This window comes from Portunus trituberculatus, chromosome 20, assembly GCF_017591435.1.
Source record: "Portunus trituberculatus isolate SZX2019 chromosome 20, ASM1759143v1, whole genome shotgun sequence".
Classification (NCBI taxonomy): domain Eukaryota; kingdom Metazoa; phylum Arthropoda; class Malacostraca; order Decapoda; family Portunidae; genus Portunus; species Portunus trituberculatus.
Genome location: NC_059274.1, coordinates 340,578 through 357,500, shown reverse-complemented (window position 1 = coordinate 357,500; position 16,923 = coordinate 340,578). Strand labels below are relative to the sequence as shown.

Genomic DNA, 16,923 nt, shown 5'->3' with positions numbered 1-16,923 from the left:
ACACTTCATGGGCGGGGATGGGCGTGGTTCTCTGGCCTCAGGTGCGCCCTTCTATCAGACGAGTGACTCACACCCACGACTCCTCCTTCCCCTCATCCCTTCATCCCTTCATTCCCCCTTCCTCATCTACTCCTCCTTGCCCCTCATACTTTCCCCTGCCTCTTTTCCACCCTTCTCCCTGCCCATAGTGCCTCCTCTCTTCCTCTCATCCACCCCACCCCCGCCTGGTGACCGCCTGACTTGTTTTTGCCCGGAGTAACAGGTGCACTCAGACCCAGAATGCACCTCAACACACACACACACACACACACACACACACACACACACACACACACACACACACACACACACACACACACAGAGAGAGAGAGAGTCAATACAAATATTTTCTGCATTAGTGAGTCGTTTACTTTGAATTTTTGCGTCGTTTTCATTAGTTTTATTCATTTCATTCCTAATTCGTACGTTATCTTAATCCTCTTCCATTTATTTTTTCTTTTTTTGTATTTTTTTTACTCCTGAAGTTTTTTATTCAGTGTGTGTGTGTGTGTGTGTGTGTGTGTGTGTGTGTGTGTGTGTGTGTGTGTGTGTGTGCTTTAAGACATGCATATTAGTCATTTTTTATCCATATACATAAACGGACGCCAGCCTGAGTGTTTACAGGTGACAGTAAACAAAAATATACATTAAAATTATACATAATGTCATACTGCAAGGACCTCTTTTTAGATATTTAAGAGTAATTTGCAATATATCTCATAGTCCTCTTCCTCCTCCTCCTCCTCTTCCTCCTCCTCCTCCTCCTCCTCCTCCTCCTCCTCCTCCTCCTCCTCCTCCTCCTCCCCGTCACTGGACACGTGGCATGCTCAGGAGTTTGGTCTTCATAACTTCTCTGTTTTATTGCGCCCTTATGACATCCCTGTCTCTCTCTCTCTCTCTCTCTATCTTTCTCTCTCTCTCTCTCTCTCTCTCTCTCTCTCTCTCTCTCTCTCTCTCTCTCTCTCTCTCTCTCTCTCTCTCTCTCTCTCTCTCTCTCTCTCTCTCTCTCTCTCTCTCTCTCTCTCTCTCTCTCTCTCTCTCTCTCTCTCTCTCTCTCTCTCTCTCTCTCTCTCTCTCTCTCTCTCTCTCTCTCTCTCTCTCTCTCTCTCTCTCTCTCTCTCTCCACCTCCTCCTCCTCCTCCTCCTCCTCCTCCTCCTCCTCCTCCTCCTCCTCCTCCTCCTCCTCCTCCTCCTCCTCCTCCTCCTCCTCCTCCTTCCCCAGTACACATTCTCGCCTTAATCTCTTATAATAATTTGCAAATACTTCTCCATCTACTTTTCTTCACATTCATATTTCTTTGGTTTTTTTTTTTACTTTTCTATCTTAACTTTTCACATGTTTTATTTTCTTTTTTTCCTCTCTTGCAAGTTTACGGTATTTCTTTTTTTTTTTATTTCCTTCCTTGTTGTTTTTTTATCTTTTTCTTCTTTCGATTTTTCCTCGTTTTTTTCATCTTTTTTGGTAATTTTCTTTTTTTTATCTTCGCTGTCTTTATTCCTCATTTTATTTTTGTGATTTTTTCTCCTTTTCCTTATCCTCTTCCTCCTCCTCCTCCTCCTCCTCCTCCTCCTCCTCCTCCTCCTCCTCCTCCTCCTCCTCCTCCTCCTCCTCCTCCTCCATTTATCGTTTCTTTTTTATAGCTATTCTATCATTTTTATATCCTTATCTTTCTCGTTCTCTTCCTCCTTTTCCTTCTCCTCCTCCTCCATATTTCTTTTTTTTTTTTATTTTCCCTCTCTCAGTATCTTCGTTCTCTTCCTCCTCCTCCACATTTCCTTTTTATCATTATTTTTTTCATATTTTCGCCCTCTCAGTATCTTCCTTCTCTTCCTCTTCTTTCTCCTCCTCCATGTTTCTTTTCATTGTTTTGTTAATATTTTCCCCTTCTCAGTATCTTCGTTCTCTTCTTCCTCTTCCTCCTCCTCCATATTTCATTTTTATAATTATTTTGTTAATATTTTCTCCCTCTCAATATCCTTTTAATAAACTCCGTCTCTCTTGGTTATATTTAGTCTTCCCTTCCCTCCATTTCCCCGCCATAGGTAAGCTTGTTCCCCTCTCACCTGCACCTCATTTATCGACAGGTGCGCCTCCCTTCATCTCCTCACGAGCAGGTGTTTCGTCCCAGAGCTCTTCCTTATCTCTTTCCATCAATTTCCCCAGGCCGCTCTCTCTCTCTCTCTCTCTCTCTCTCTCTCTCTCTCTCTCTCTCTCTCTCTCTCTCTTTCTGGTTTTTCCTTTTTCGTTCTTTCTTATTCATTTCTTCTCCTTTTCCTGCTTTTCCCTTCCATCGGTCTGTAGTTTATTCCTCTTCCTCTTTCTCGCTCTCCTCCTTCTTCTCTTTCTCGCTCTCCTCCTCCTCCTCCTCCTCCTCCTCCTCCTCCTCCTCCTCCTCCTCCTCCTCCTCCTCCTCCTCCTCCTGTAAACGGGAATCGAGCCCCACTTTGTCTTCCTGTCACGGTAACCAATCCTAATTTAAATCTTTCTTTTCTAGTCATCAAACAGTTTAGTAAGGAGCAAAATGTCTCATGATGTTTGTTTTCCTTTGTATTTCTTTTAATTTCTTTTTTTTTTTTCCTCTTTTCCACTATCTCATCTCGTGCGTCTTCTTCTTCTTCTTCTTCGTCTTCATCTTCTTCTTCTTCTTCTTCTTCTTCTTCTTCTTCTTCTTCTTCTTCTTCTTCTTCTTCCTCTTCCGTCTCTTCTAACCTCTTAATCTTTCCTCCTCCTCCTCCTCCTCCTTGATCTCAGTTTTATACGATTCTCTTCCTCCCATTTTCACTTTATTATCCTCTTTGCTGGTTGTTTGCACGTCCTCTCTCTCTCTCTCTCTCTCTCTCTCTCTCTCTCTCTCTCTCTCTCTCTCTCTCTCTCTCTCTCTCTCTCTCTCTCTCTCTCTCTCTCTCTCTCTCTCTCTCTCTCTCTCTCTCTCTCTCTCTCTCTCTCTCTCTCTCTCTCTCTCTCTCTCTCTCTCTCTCTCTCTCTCTCTCTCTCTCTCTCTCTCTCTCTCTCTCTCTCTCTCTCTCTCTCTCTCTCCTCCTCTTCCTCTTCCTCCTCCTCCTCCTCCTCCTCCTCCTCCTCCTCCTCCTCCTCCTCCTCCTTCACCTGCCGTCGTTCGTCAGGCCAGCGCCACCTGTCGTCTCCGTCTGCCTTTACCGCCTGAGTCACTGATGAATTTTCGGTCAGATGTTGTTTGCTTTTCCTCGTCGACGCCTTCTGCAGGTCTTCCCGTTTTTCCCTTCCCTTCCGCGCCGCCTCGAGAGAGAGAGAGAGAGAGAGAGAGATAGACGTTTGAGAGATAGGAGGAGAAAAGGGAAGTGGATGGAGGAAATGGGAGTGAGTGTCTATTAGAATTTATATAAAAAACTACGGCCATTATTGCTTCTTCATTTCACTCGAGGACACTTCACTTGGTCTCTCTCTCTCTCTCTCTCTCTCTCTCTCTCTCTCTCTCTCTCTCTCTCTCTCTCTCTCTCTCTCTCTCTCCTCTCCTCTCCTCCTCCTCCTCCTCCTCCTCCTCCTCCTCCTCCTCCTCCTCCTAGCTCTCTTTCTCTCACTTAGTTTATTGTTACTTTCTCACTTTCATTACTCCACGTAACACAATTTCTCTCTCTCTCTCTCTCTCTCTCTCTCTCTCTCTCTCTCTCTCTCTCTCTCTCTCTGCTTCAAAATAACGTAAAGAAGATGGAAATGGGAAAAAAGGAGATTAGAAAACGAGAGAGGAAAAAGCGTAAAGAGTGATAAAGCAAGGAAGAATGTACGCAAGGGTAGAGAGAGAGAGAGAGAGAGAGAGAGAGAGAGAGAGAGAGAGGAGAGAGAGGGAGGAGGGGTGTAATCTGGCACTAATCCAAAGCATCTCGTCAAAATCAGGCGGCAGGTGTCTCTCCCTCCTCCTCCTTCTCTCCTCCTCCTCCTCCTCCTCCTCCTCCTCCTCCTCCTCCTCCTCCTCCTCTTCCTCCTCCTCCTCCTCCTCCTCCTGGTCGCTCCCTCACGAGTGTTGGTTATCACGCACATTTTCTAGAGTTATGGGAGCTGACGGAGGAGTAACTCAGGTAAACGGGTGAGGGTGTTGGGGGTGTTTCCCGACGCTAGCTGGTCCACGCTTGCTTACCTGCCCTTTGATGTGCCACGCTAATTAATTACCTGGCGCAGTAAACAATCCACCTTTTAACCTCTTCAATACTAGGACGCAATTTTTATCTTGATTTTTTTGGTACGATTAGACGATTTTGCTTGCATTATGAAGGGTCTATGGAGGTCAGAAGATTAATGGCCAGAGTCTTTATCATTTTAATCCCCCACATAAGTTTCTGAAGTTGTGTAAAATCGCTAATTAGTAAACCAGAATGAATATTGAAAACGCGTCCTGGTTCTGAAAGGGTTAGCGGCTGATTTACACTCGGGAAGTCATTAGGATAGATGGATGAAAAGCTGTTCTTCTTGTTTATTATATGATTGATGGCTTTATTTTGCTCTCTCTCTCTCTCTCTCTCTCTCTCTCTCTCTCTCTCTCTCTCTCTCTCTCTCTCTCTCTCTCTCTCTCTCTCTCTCTCTCTCTCTCTCTCTCTCTCTCTCTCTCTCTCTCTCTCTCTCTCTCTCTCTCTCTCTCTCTCTCTCTCTCTCTCTCTCTCTCTCTCTCTCTCTCTCTCTCTCTCTCTCTCTCTCTCTCTCTCTCTCTCTCTCTCTCTCTCTCTCTCTCTCTCTCTCTCTCTCTCTCTCTCTCTCTCTCTCTCGTTTTATGCATGCTCGCTCCTTCATTAAGTTATAAGTTTTAGAGACACGATTAAGTTTTCCTTCTTTATGTCCATGCAAGGAATCGCTTTCCCTTTAGTTGACAAGTACAAAGTTTTCCTGTCCCTTTTTTTCACTCTTCCTTCTCTCTCCCCTTGAATGTTTGGACGGTAAGCAAACTCTATGACACCGAGCCGAGAGGACAAGTTTTGCTCCCTTCCAAGTACCCACCTTTTTTTTTTTTTTTTCTCTCTATCAGGTGGTGGTGGTGGTGGTGGTGGTGGTGGTGGTGGTGGTGGACTTGGTGGTGGTGGTGGTGGTGGTGGTGGTGGACGTGAAAGTGGTGGTAGTGGTGTGGTAAAAAGAAAAGAATTCTCCTTCCCTCCATTCTGCCAACTCTTATTTATTTACACACACACACACACACACACACACACACACACACACACACACACACACACACACACACACACACACACACACACACACACACACAATGATTATTATTCTCCGGTGTTTACTTTGGATGAGATTTTTTCCTCTAAATTTTCTTTCTATTTTTTTTTTTCCTCTCGTCAACGTTTTATATTTCTTTTCGTCTATTTTTCTTCGTCTTTCTCCAGCATTTGCATCTTACGTTTCTCTCTAAATATGTGACTTTTATTATGCATCTCCCATTCCCATCTTCATCAGGTTCTTCTCGCTTTCATGGTTCACTTTCTTTTCTCTTTTCACTCTTCTTTACTATCCTGTTTCCTTTCATCGTTCAGTGTCTCTTCTGTTCCATTCATTCCTTTTTATTACACTGTTTCTCTTTCTAACCTTCTCTTGTTGGTCTTCTTGTTTTATTTGTTGTCTCGTGTTTATCTCCTCAAGCTCTTTCTCTTTTCTTTTTCTCATTTTCTCTTTTCTCTTTTGTTTCATTGTTCTTTATCTCTTGCATTCATTTTCTCTAATTTTTTCATCTTGTGTTTTGTGTTTTTCGTGTATAATCTGAAACTCTTAATTTTGTGTTCATGTTATATAATAAGATATGTTAAGATATGTAACTCTCTCTCTCTCTCTCTCTCTCTCTCTCTCTCTCTCTCTCTCTCTCTCTCTCTCTCTCGAGCCAATATTTTCCTTCCTTCATCGTTTGCTTTCTTGGTTGCATTGCTTGCTTGCCTCAGTCTATTCCCTTCACCTCTTCCTATTTACCTTGCATACAATTATCATTTTATTCTTCTCCTCTCCTCTTAACCTTCCTGGTTCATCATCTTGATAGTCCGTGAAGATGAAAAATCCTCATATATTCTCTTGTATATTTTCTTCTTTCTTCGTCTATCCTGTGCACCTGTAGCGACGTGTTCATTCTCTCTCTCTCTCTCTCTCTCTCTCTCTCTCTCTCTCTCTCTCTCTCTCTCTCTCTCTCTCTCTCTCTCTCTCTCTCTCTCTCTCTCTCTCTCTCTCTCTCTCTCTCTCTCTCTCTCTCTCTCTCTCTCTCTCTCTCTCTCTCTCTCTCTCTCTCTCTCTCTCTCTCTCTCTCTCTCTCTCTCTCTCTCTCTCTCTCTCTCTCTCTCTCTCTCTCTCTCTCTCTCTCTCTCTCTCTCTCTCTCTCTCTCTCTCTCTCTCTCTCTCTCTCTCTCTCTCTCTCTCTCTCTCTCTCTCTCTCTCTCTCTCTCTCTCTCTCTCTCTCTCTCTCTCTCTCTCTCTCTCTCTCTCTCTCTCTCTCTCTCTCTCTCTCTCTCTCTCTCTCTCTCTCTCTCTCTCTCTCTCTCTCTCTCTCTCTCTCTCTCTCTCTCTCTCTCTCTCTCTCTCTCTCTCTCTCTCTCTCTCTCTCTCTCTCTCTCTCTCTCTCTCTCTCTCTCTCTCTCTCTCTCTCTCTCTCTCTCTCTCTCTCTCTCTCTCTCTCTCTCTCTCTCTCTCTCTCTCTCTCTCTCTCTCTCTCTCTCTCTCTCTCTCTCTCTCTCTCTCTCTCTCTCTCTCTCTCTCTCTCTCTCTCTCTCTCTCTCTCTCTCTCTCTCTCTCTCTCTCTCTCTCTCTCTCTCTCTCTCTCTCTCTCTCTCTCTCTCTCTCTCTCTCTCTCTCTCTCTCTCTCTCTCTCTCTCTCTCGACATCAGCCAGCCAGCATAAACACACACACAAGCACACCAAACCAGCAAATATATCTGTTTATCCGTGCCCGGTGTGTGTTAGACTGTGGGAGAGCTGAGGTGTTTGGCCACGAGAGAGAGAGAGAGAGAGAGAGAGAGAGAGAGAGAGAGAGAGAGAGAGAGAAACAATTTGCTAGACACACTTGTGAATCTACTATACATACAGAAATCTTTTATCATATTAATGAAAGGAGATAAAATGTGAGATTTCGTGACAAAAGGACAAACACAAGTACTGAAGTGAGGTAAGGTTTAAGCCAGATTAAGCCAGGTTCATATTAATCCTTTATAAGCCAGTCAACCTCATGGCTTTCACTTCATTACTTCAGTGCATCTTTTAAGCCAGGTTCATATTAGTCCTTTATAAGCCAGTCAACCTCATGGCTTTCACTTCATTACTTCAGAGCATATTTTTTTCATAGCTGTTGTTATTGCCAGAATCTTATAATACGTAAGAAAATAATGATAATAATAGTAATAATTCAACCACTAGTCCCCCAGTTCGTAAGCCAAGCCACTTATGTAACTGGCTTTGTTGACTAACCCAGTGTTTTCTCTAGCGTCAAATTTCCGCCCTCACACCTCACCTTAGGAATCCATTACGAAAAAGTTTGCAAAATATTAGTAACGAGTGTGATTTCTTTCTTTATTTCCCTTGTATACAGAACATCTCAGGTTATACCCCTTTCCTCTTTCCCCTCCGCACTCCCTCCTCCCCTATCACCTTCCCCTCTTCCTTGCCTCCTTCGCTTGCTCTCTCCCACCCTCTTTCCAACTTATCCTGTTTCCTCCCCTCCTTGCTCGCCATCCACGTGCACAAGCATATCCGTGCCTCTTTACTGCATGCCCCGCGCCCCCATGACCGTGCCTGCCGCGTCAACAGAAAGCATATGTGTGGTGCAGGTGTGTGTGGATACTGAGATATTGAGTACAGGTGTGTGGAGGATTGGGCATTGTGTATTGGGTACTGAGGGTTCAAGGGGGGTAGGTGTGTTGTGCAGGTGTGTGGAATGGCCATTACTCAGGTGTTTCATGCGGTGGCGCAGGTATGCTAGGTGGTAATTAGTACAAGTGTGTGAGGTGGGGTAGTTAAGGTGGTTAGTGGTGGCCGCAGGTGTGTGTAATGAGGTGTTGAGGGTTTGGGTGGATGCTATGAGTAAGGAAGGGGCTCTATTCAGGTGTTCGTGGGATGAATTGAGGGATAGAGGGAGAGAGGGAGGGAGTGATGGGTAAACGTGGTACTGTATAGGTGTTGGGGTTAGACATTGGCACATTCTCTCTTGTAGACTGATCTTAAGAGAGTGAGTACGTAGCTAACACACACACACACACACACACACACGCACACGCACATGCAGGTCAACAAGGACTCTTACACCATAACTCAAGCATCTCCACATTTATAGTCGTCTATTTCCGGAGCTTTCATCTTACCTGAGTTCAAATTAAAGTGACCTGAAGCTTGGGTGATTGGCAACGCTTCTCACCTGCCTCACCTGCCGCCACCTGCAGGAACACCCGCCATCTTGGAGTGTGTGGGAGGCGATGAGGAGAAGGAAGAGAAAGAAGGAGGTAGGATACATGAAGAAACTGAGGCAATGAGGTAAGGAGGGAGGTAGAGTTGAAGTGCGACTGAGGAGAGTGATAAAGACAAGGTGATGTAAAGGAGGAAAAAGAAGCGTTGTAGGGGAACATAGCGATGAAGGAAGCTCCAATGGGGGAAAGAGTGATAGGGAAGGGCGTGGCAGGGGAAGATAGCGAGGAAGGAAGCTCTAATAGGGAGAAGAGTGGCAAGGGGATGAAAGGGAGAAAGAAAATTCTTATAGGGAAAAAAGAATGACAGAGGAAAGGCATGGCAGGGAATGAAAGCGAGAAAAGAAACTCTAATGGGGAAAAGAGTGGCAGGGAGAAGACGTAGCAGGGGAAGAAAGCGAGAAGGGAAACTTTATTAGGGTATAAGTATAGTGGTAACGAGGTGTAGGATCAGAGGAAAGAACACCTCCTGGCGATACCTTCCGGTGCCTTGATGAGAGATGGAAAGGGAAGCTCCTGACAGGCAAGACAGCCACTTGACAAACACCCCGGGTCAGGTGGTGGGTAAACTCCAAGGCAAACTCTCATGTGACTCAGTGCAAAAGAAAACCTGGGAGGGTGGCACAGGTAGGTGACTTTATAATTAATAGTCTCAGGTGAAAACTTTTAAGGTGATAAGAGTAGAGGGAATGATTTGCTAACGTGAGGTGTGGCTTTCTTGGTGGCATGCAGCGGTGCCTTGGGGTCTTAACGCCTTGCTGGGATTAAGAGTCCGCGTGTGTGTTACCTGGTGGGAGAGCGCCGGGTGATCTAGATAGCCACAGGTGCAGCCCAGGTGAGGGTGGCGGCGGGTGGTGGTGGGAATTGCATGCTGTACAGACTAATGGATGTGGCAGGAGTGAAGTGGATTATACCTGCTTGATAAAGAAAAAAAGGAGAAAATATTTGGTGGAGTTGATAGTCGTGGTGGCGTTGGTGGTGCGCTAAGTTTCTGGGAATAAATCGTCAACATTTGGCCTTTTTTTTTTTTACTGAATAGAGTGAAAATTTTCTCATGTGCATTTGTATGTTTCGTATTTTAAAGTACATTTGGATTCGTGTGTGTGTGTGTGTGTGTGTGTGTGAGAGAGAGAGAGAGAGAGAGAGAGAGAGAGAGAGAGAGAGAGAGAGAGAGAGAGAGTCATTAAATCGGAGAGGGAAAGGGAGGAAAGGAAAAACATAACAGAGTGAAGGAGAGGAAGAGGAGGAAAGTTCTGAGAGGAAGGAGGAAGGGAGGGAGGGAGAGAAAGATAGAGAGAGGTGTGGGGGAGAGAAATGGGCGGAGGGAGTATATCATATTACGCCCTATGTCGCGTCCACCTGGATGGGTTCCTCCTAGATTTATTGAGAGAGAGAGAGAGAGAGAGAGAGAGAGAGAGAGAGAGAGGAGGAGGGAGGGAGGAGGGGAGATACTAATCGTCTTATGGAAGTTTTCGTTCCTTTCTTCTGATGAATTTCTCAACCATAAACTGTCCTTATATAACACACACACACACACACACACACATACCGGAAGACAACACAAAGCGAAACACACACACACACACACACCGGAAGATAACACAAGGCGGAACACACACACACACACACACACACACACACACACACCGGAAGATAACACAAGGCGGACACACACACACACACACACACACACACACACACACACACACACACACACATGGACACCACTTGCCATTACCCAACTCCCTCCATTCCTCCTTTCCCCTCCCTTGCTTGCCTTACCGAGTGTCCCTTACCCACGCCTCTCTCTCTTCCATATGATAGTCCTGCATTCCTCTCCTCATTTTTTCCCCAAAGCTTCTTCGCACCTTTCTCTCCCACGAGACACTACACCTTTCCCTGGGTGCACAAAATCCTCAGGTGCGCGCGCATGTCCCTAAGGCGTAGTGTCCCAGTACAGCGTTGACACCCACGTTAATTAAGGATTGAAAGGCTCATCTCTTCTCGTACTCTTCTCCGAGCGGGTCAAAGCGCGCGTTGATTGGCCAAGACGCGTGACACGGTGCGACGGTGATTGGTCGCTTGGCACGTGTTATCCCGTCCCTTTAGCTCCCACTGCAAGACTCGCTAGATCCTCGATTTCCGACACTGTTTTCGCGTTGAAGAAAATGTAGCGGATGGACGACATTCAGCCCAACTGGTTAATGACATCGTATCTTTAATGCAGAAGACTTTACGGATGAGGAATGAGAGTTGAAAAGGAGAAACAGCCTCTTGAAGCCACTAGGTAACTCCTGTCAGCGGCAAGACGCCCCAAAACAGCAAGTGGGCACCCGGTCTTCACTCTTCAGTCATCCCCGCGCCCCTGTTGGGAGAGGTCGGCTGAGTGGCGGCGTGGAGCGAGATAGCGTGGTGCTTCTCTCCTCGTGTGCTGACCGTTTGCCCTCAGGTGCTTCCTCCCCAGCCAGCGAGTGAGTCATGGGTGTTTTGAAGGGAAAGTACGCCAGGTGTCCCCTCAAGAAGCGTCCCCTCTCCTTGGACTATGAGGAGGCAGGTTAGTTTCCCCTCACTTCTCAATCACGCCGTGTTTGCATGTCAAGGTGGTGGTGGTAGTGGTGGTGGTGATGGTGATAGTGTTTACATTGTTTTAGATCTTTACTATTTATTAATTTGTGTGTGTGTGTGTGTGTGTGTTCCGTACTGGCCGTGGTTTTAACAGTGGTGGTGGTGATGGTGGTTATAGTAGTAGTAGTAGTGGTAATAGTAGTATTTGGTGGTGGTGTTGTCATTTATGTTTATTCCTTCCGGCGTGTGTGTGTGTGTGTGTGTGTGTGTGTGTGTGTGTGTGTGTGTGTGTGTGTGTGTGTGTGTGTGTGTGTGCGTGTGTGTGTGTGTGTGTGTGTGTGTGTGTGTGTGTGTATGTGTGTGTGCGCGCGTGTGCCTGTGTGTGTGCGCGCGTGTGCCTGTGCGTGTGCGCGCGCGCGAGCAAGTCAGAATTTCTTAGAACCTTGGAATGCATGCAAAAAAATATTATATAAATATATGTTTTACCATTAGAGTTAATCTCCTTACCTCCCTCCTCTCTCTCTCTCTCTCTCTCTCTCTCTCTCTCTCTCTCTCTCTCTCTCTCTCTCTCTCTCTCTCTCTCTCTCTCTCTCTCTCTCTCTCTCTCTCTCTCTCTCTCTGAAATGTCACAAAATGTTGAATTAGTTGCCATTCGTTCCGCCGCCTTGTTGGTCCCCTCACGCCTCCACCCAGGACAGATGAGGTGACCCGAGTGACCTGAATGTAGGAAGGTGTTGGGAGGGCGTCAAGGGAGGGCGTCACCTGGCCTGGGAGACTCAAGGTGACCATTAAGGGTTTAATTAGAACATGGGAAAGTCGTTTTGAGGACATCAGACGGATTACTTCATCACGGTTCGACACTAATGCTTTGCGGAATCACGTTTACCTGACGTCATCGAAAATTATGATGAGGAGACTTTGAGTGTGAAAATTCGAAGTCATGTTTGCCGCAGTGAGTTGTTTTTCATGTTTATTTGAGTTAAACATTGCGGACGTGTTAATTTTGGTGATGTTGATGATTAAGTAGTTTTTTTCTTTTTTAATTCGTGATGTGAATTCTCAGTCGTGGTTGCCTTAACATCCTCAGTCACTCGTGTTTATATTAGGCATTGCTGGCGTGTGGAGTTTGGTGCATAATAAAACATCACTTTTTAGTTCGTTGTAAAGGAAAGCGATAACTTGCAGTGGATGGAGAGATTCTGTTTAATGCATGTTGTCAATACTGCAGTGTGTGTGTGTGTGTGTGTGTGTGTGTGTGTGTGTGTGTGTGTGTGTGTGTGTGTGTGTGTGTGTGTGTGTGTGTGTGTAGCCATTTTCTTTACGAGGCAAGGAAAATTGAGAAAAGCCTAAAGATTTTTCCGCAACAAGTCATTCCACCACCTTATATTTTCTGTGTTGTGGTGACAGAGACACCGTCTGTATCTCGTGCGTGATCTCCAATAAAGAAAATATAAAAGAAACTCTGTCGTGTCTTTGGTTTCATTCACATCACACTTTGCTAAACTAGTCTATGCATTTGCAAGAAGCTTTACACCATTACAAAGGATTTATTCTATTTGACACTTTTTAAAAATCTCGGTAATGCCTTTGATGTAGCGAGATGAAACTTTACACAGTGCTTATGTTAATCCTGATAGATAGCTTATTAACAAAATTAATCACATACAGCATTACACGTTGCTTAAAATTATACAAATGAATAACAGAAAAAGTAGCGAAATTCAAGTACATCTGTCACTCGTGGAAATAGAACTACAATAACATGTTTGCAAGTTAGTTTTACCGTAACTCTAAGTACTGTTGGTTAATTCTACACCTTTGGAGCACCACTCACAAGGTCAAAGATAGTTTCCTTCCTTGGCTGTCTTGAGGTGAACGAGGCTCTTTTGTTTGTGCGATGTAAGGCGCCATAACTTTACGGTCTTAACCACCGATGGTGATCAGTGCGACATTCTGACGCACCTGTGCTCCTCGCTGTGGTATCTGCCTGCTCCTTTATTACCCGAGTCATTGAAAGCATAAATTACTTCCACCTCTGCTCCCTCCTCTCTCGTTTGTCTCTCTTATCCTTCTCTTCTCGTTATCATTATCCTCCTGCTTCCATCCCCTTGCTATTATGTTTGAAAGTGAAGATTTAATTAAATTTGTGATATGAAAAATTATACTTAACTTTTAAACTTTTAACTATTTAAAGTGTACCTTAGGCTTCGTGTTGTGCTATTCATGATACAGCAACTTGTATTTGAGGATGTTGTGAGATGATGTCAGAGTGTCACTACTAACGCATGTATTGTCCACAGCGGAAGGAGGCCTGAACGAGCAGACGGAGCCCGAGGATCTCAGCATCAGGTGTGGGAACGAGGCGCCCCCCACTCCTCTCCTACAGTCTCCCCACACACGCTTGCAAAACACACGCTTGCCAGACAGCCCCCAGCAGAATGCAGGCACTGACGCACGAGACGGATGCTGCCTTGGACAGAGAAGAGTGGCCAGGATGGAGGCCACGTGCTCCGTGGAAACTATTACTCAGGCGCCTCAAAACACGCGGCAAGAAGGAAGCGCGCCAATCAGACGGTCAACACCGCCGCCCTCCACCCCTGCTCCCCCTGATTCTCACTGCATGGCCAAGCTGCCGTCACCAGGGCCGGACGCTGAGTCTCAGCACGTGCGCGCCATGCAGGCCCTGGCCACCCGCCTTGACGCCCGACCTTCCGTCGTACCAGTCAGCAGCGGCGGCGGTCACCTGGACACCACAAAGCCCGTGGAATACAGTGCCCACAGTGACCCAAGAGATACCGTCAGGCTACAACAACTCTCTCCCAATCCCGGGTTGGCATCTGGTAGACCACTTGCCCTGGCTGGGACACACCACGCATCCAAGGAGGTTTCGGCCAAGTCGTTGGGCCAGCAGGATCCCTGGGGACACGTCCACAAGGATTTCCGGAAGGTACAGAAGCAAGTCGAGCTCCAGAACACAACCTCTCCCCAGTAAGCTCGTCACGCCCACACAGGCCTTGGCTGACAGACGATCCACCACGGCAAAATCTTCTTCGGGTTTTTCCAAACATGCCCGCTCTCCCGCCCCCTGAGAGGCAGCGACACTTGATTGCTGCATCCAATCTGTGGAACGGGATGGTGCCCCTGAGCTGGCCGCTTCCCCACATGCTACCGCCCAACCCGCCGCCCTTGCCGGGTCGACAGTCCAGGGAATGCGGCTCGCCGGGCTCAGAGTCTGCGTCTAGTGAAGGCAGCAGCGGTGGGGGTCGCGGGGATGCGCGTTACTCTTGCACTGACTGCGGCAAATCGTATTCCACCTACTCCGGCCTCAGCAAGCACAAACAGTTCCATTGCGCCGCCCTCGGGGCCAAGTCGTTCGCGTGCAAGCACTGCGAGAAGGTATACACGAGCCTGGGCGCCCTCAAGATGCACATCCGCACGCACACGCTGCCTTGCAAGTGTCAGCTGTGCGGCAAGGCTTTCTCGCGCCCATGGCTGTTGCAGGGACACATCAGGACCCACACGGGGGAGAAGCCCTTCCAGTGTCCGCAGTGTGACCGCTGCTTCGCGGACCGCAGCAACCTGAGGGCCCACCTCCAGACCCACGCTGACGTCAAGAAGTACGCGTGCGGCACCTGCCACAAGACCTTCTCCAGGATGTCGTTGCTCAACAAACACACCGAGGCTGCCTGCCCCGCCATGCACAGGCCGAGCCACCCGTGACACCTCAAGCCAAATCTGCCACAGCCGGTGACGCTACTTCCTGACACGCGAAGTCGCCGCCACGTCACTTAATATAGATTGAAGGAAGAAATATTTTCTTACGTCTGGGAGCGATGATTCTGTCTCAAAACTCTAGTCTTTTAGTGTAGATTTTTTTACAGTTTTGTTAAATAAATGAATAAATTATTTTGTAATATTGAAAGATGTTTTGTTCTCACATCAGTTTATGCTGTATTGAAATACTATTTTTTGAGTTATGTGGATTGCCACATAATACAGGGGCGACTCACGCTGCTTAGGAAGCGGGCGTGCAGTCAATGACTGGAGTATTTACCATAAAGTATTCATTCCCTGCTTTGCGATACAAAACTTTACTGGAACACGTCTGAACGATAATGCTTCGAGTTCTCAGTCACACGGGCCAGAGAAAAGATCCAGTAAACCTTCAATGTCATTTTCTAAGGAGAGACTGATGGGTGACTGAGCAGTCTTGTTATGACCAGGTACAGTGTGTGTGTGTGTGTGTGTGTGTGTCTGTGGGTGGGTGGGTGAGTGGGTGAGGAAGGATTGGGAGGGACGCCATCTGGCTACCTGCGTCCCTAGACTGAACGTCAAGCTCGGTACACTTGTGATAAGTCTGCGGTGTTGGGTAGCTGAATTTAGTTGTATAGATAGTCAGGCATGGTCAGGAGCTTACACACGCACACACGCGCACACACACACACACACACACACACACACACACACACACACACACACACACACACACACACACACACACACACACACACACACACACACACACACACACACACACACACACACACACACACACACACACACACACACACACACACACACACACACACACACACACACACACACACGTACGTTCCTCAGATACCACATCCCCACTGAACTCTTAATTTTAGAAAGAAAAAACATAATTTCTGAATATCCTTTTGTATAAACGCATGATTCTCCTTCCTGTTTTGGTTCTATTTATGTCAATATTCCCAACTTTCCCTTTGCATTATATCCCGACGCATATCTCCACCATCACCACCACCACCACCACCACCACCACTACCATTCATCACACTATTTGTATCAGACCTCTCATCACTTTCCAATCACGTGCGCCTCTCCACACTCATCACCAAGCACGTCCTCCCACTCCTCACTAGTCACCACTCCCACACCGCCACACCTTGCCGCCCCATCTTGCGTCATTCTCCCCAAAGCCACCCTCACGCTTCCCCCAAACTCGGTCAGCAGGTGTCTCTTAATACTTTCTTTCAGGATTAGCTACGCGGTGTGAGGCAACGCGGATACGTGATGGTGCTGAAGTTCTAAGGAGTGTAACTTTTGAGACTCTCCCGCTTTCGTCGTTTCTTTAAGCTTAGGTCTTAGGGTGGAATGGAAGACTCGGGATGGAATGTATCAGCTGGGCATTAAATTTTGTCTTGTCTGCTATCTATTAAAATTGATGGGGCATGGTATAGTGTGGTGCGTGTACCGTGCTTAGTGTACCGTGTGGTTTTCCTTATTCGTGGGATTTGCAGTGTTGAGTGAGGGTTAAATGTGTGTGTGTGTGTGTGTGTGTGTGTGTGTGTGTGTGTGTGTGTGTGTGTGTGTGTGATATAAGTAGTGAGTGTCTGCAGGTGGAAAGCAAGTCTTGGCTGATACACACACACACACACACACACACACACACACACACACACACACACACACACACACACACACACACACACACACATGCACACACACACACGCTGAAGCACTGATACATAAATTAAACCTGCACTTGTTATCAAAGGAAAGTGAACAAATCTGCCCCTCTTCCTCTTCCTCCTCTTCCCCCACTCTGCCTCCCCTCCCGTCCTTGCTTCCTATCCTCCATCAAAAGGAAATTCACTGCACCAATGAAAGCTTGCAAAGATAAAACTTCAACAAATGCTCCACTTGACAAAAATCGAAGAAAAATTACCTGTGGGAAGCCTTGTGATGTTGATAAGATCGCCATTGTTTTTTTTTTCATATTTTTTTCTCATTTTTTTATTTTTGCAAGCGTCAAGTCGTACGTTAAGCGAATGTGGCTATATTTTGTTCCGCCACATAATTGCGGTTTGGTGAAGTGAACAACGACAGTATACTCGAGGTGAAAATTATGTGGCAGGTTAGTAAGAGGAAACGAGC

General features: G+C 46.6%; 2 protein-coding genes across 4 annotated transcripts in view; both read left to right on the top strand.

The window, feature by feature from the left end:
* Positions 1-13,993, top strand: part of LOC123506667 — a 226,638-nt gene extending 212,645 nt beyond the window's left edge. For 2 of the 3 annotated variants that reach the window (XM_045258916.1, XM_045258915.1), the window contains exon 3: positions 13,302-13,993. In XM_045258916.1, the coding sequence (XP_045114851.1) occupies positions 13,302-13,993 (692 nt within the window). Of the gene's footprint in view, positions 1-10,757; positions 10,991-13,301 lie in introns of those variants that run through there. The other variant, XM_045258917.1, reaches the window with a different exon arrangement.
* Positions 13,994-14,067: 74 nt separating this feature from the next.
* LOC123506668 (zinc finger protein SNAI2-like) lies at positions 14,068-14,923 on the top strand. The gene has a single exon (XM_045258918.1). The coding sequence runs from the start codon at positions 14,068-14,070 to the stop codon at positions 14,719-14,721; it is 654 nt and encodes a 217-aa protein (XP_045114853.1). The 3' UTR covers positions 14,722-14,923.
* Positions 14,924-16,923: the final 2,000 nt, after the last annotated feature.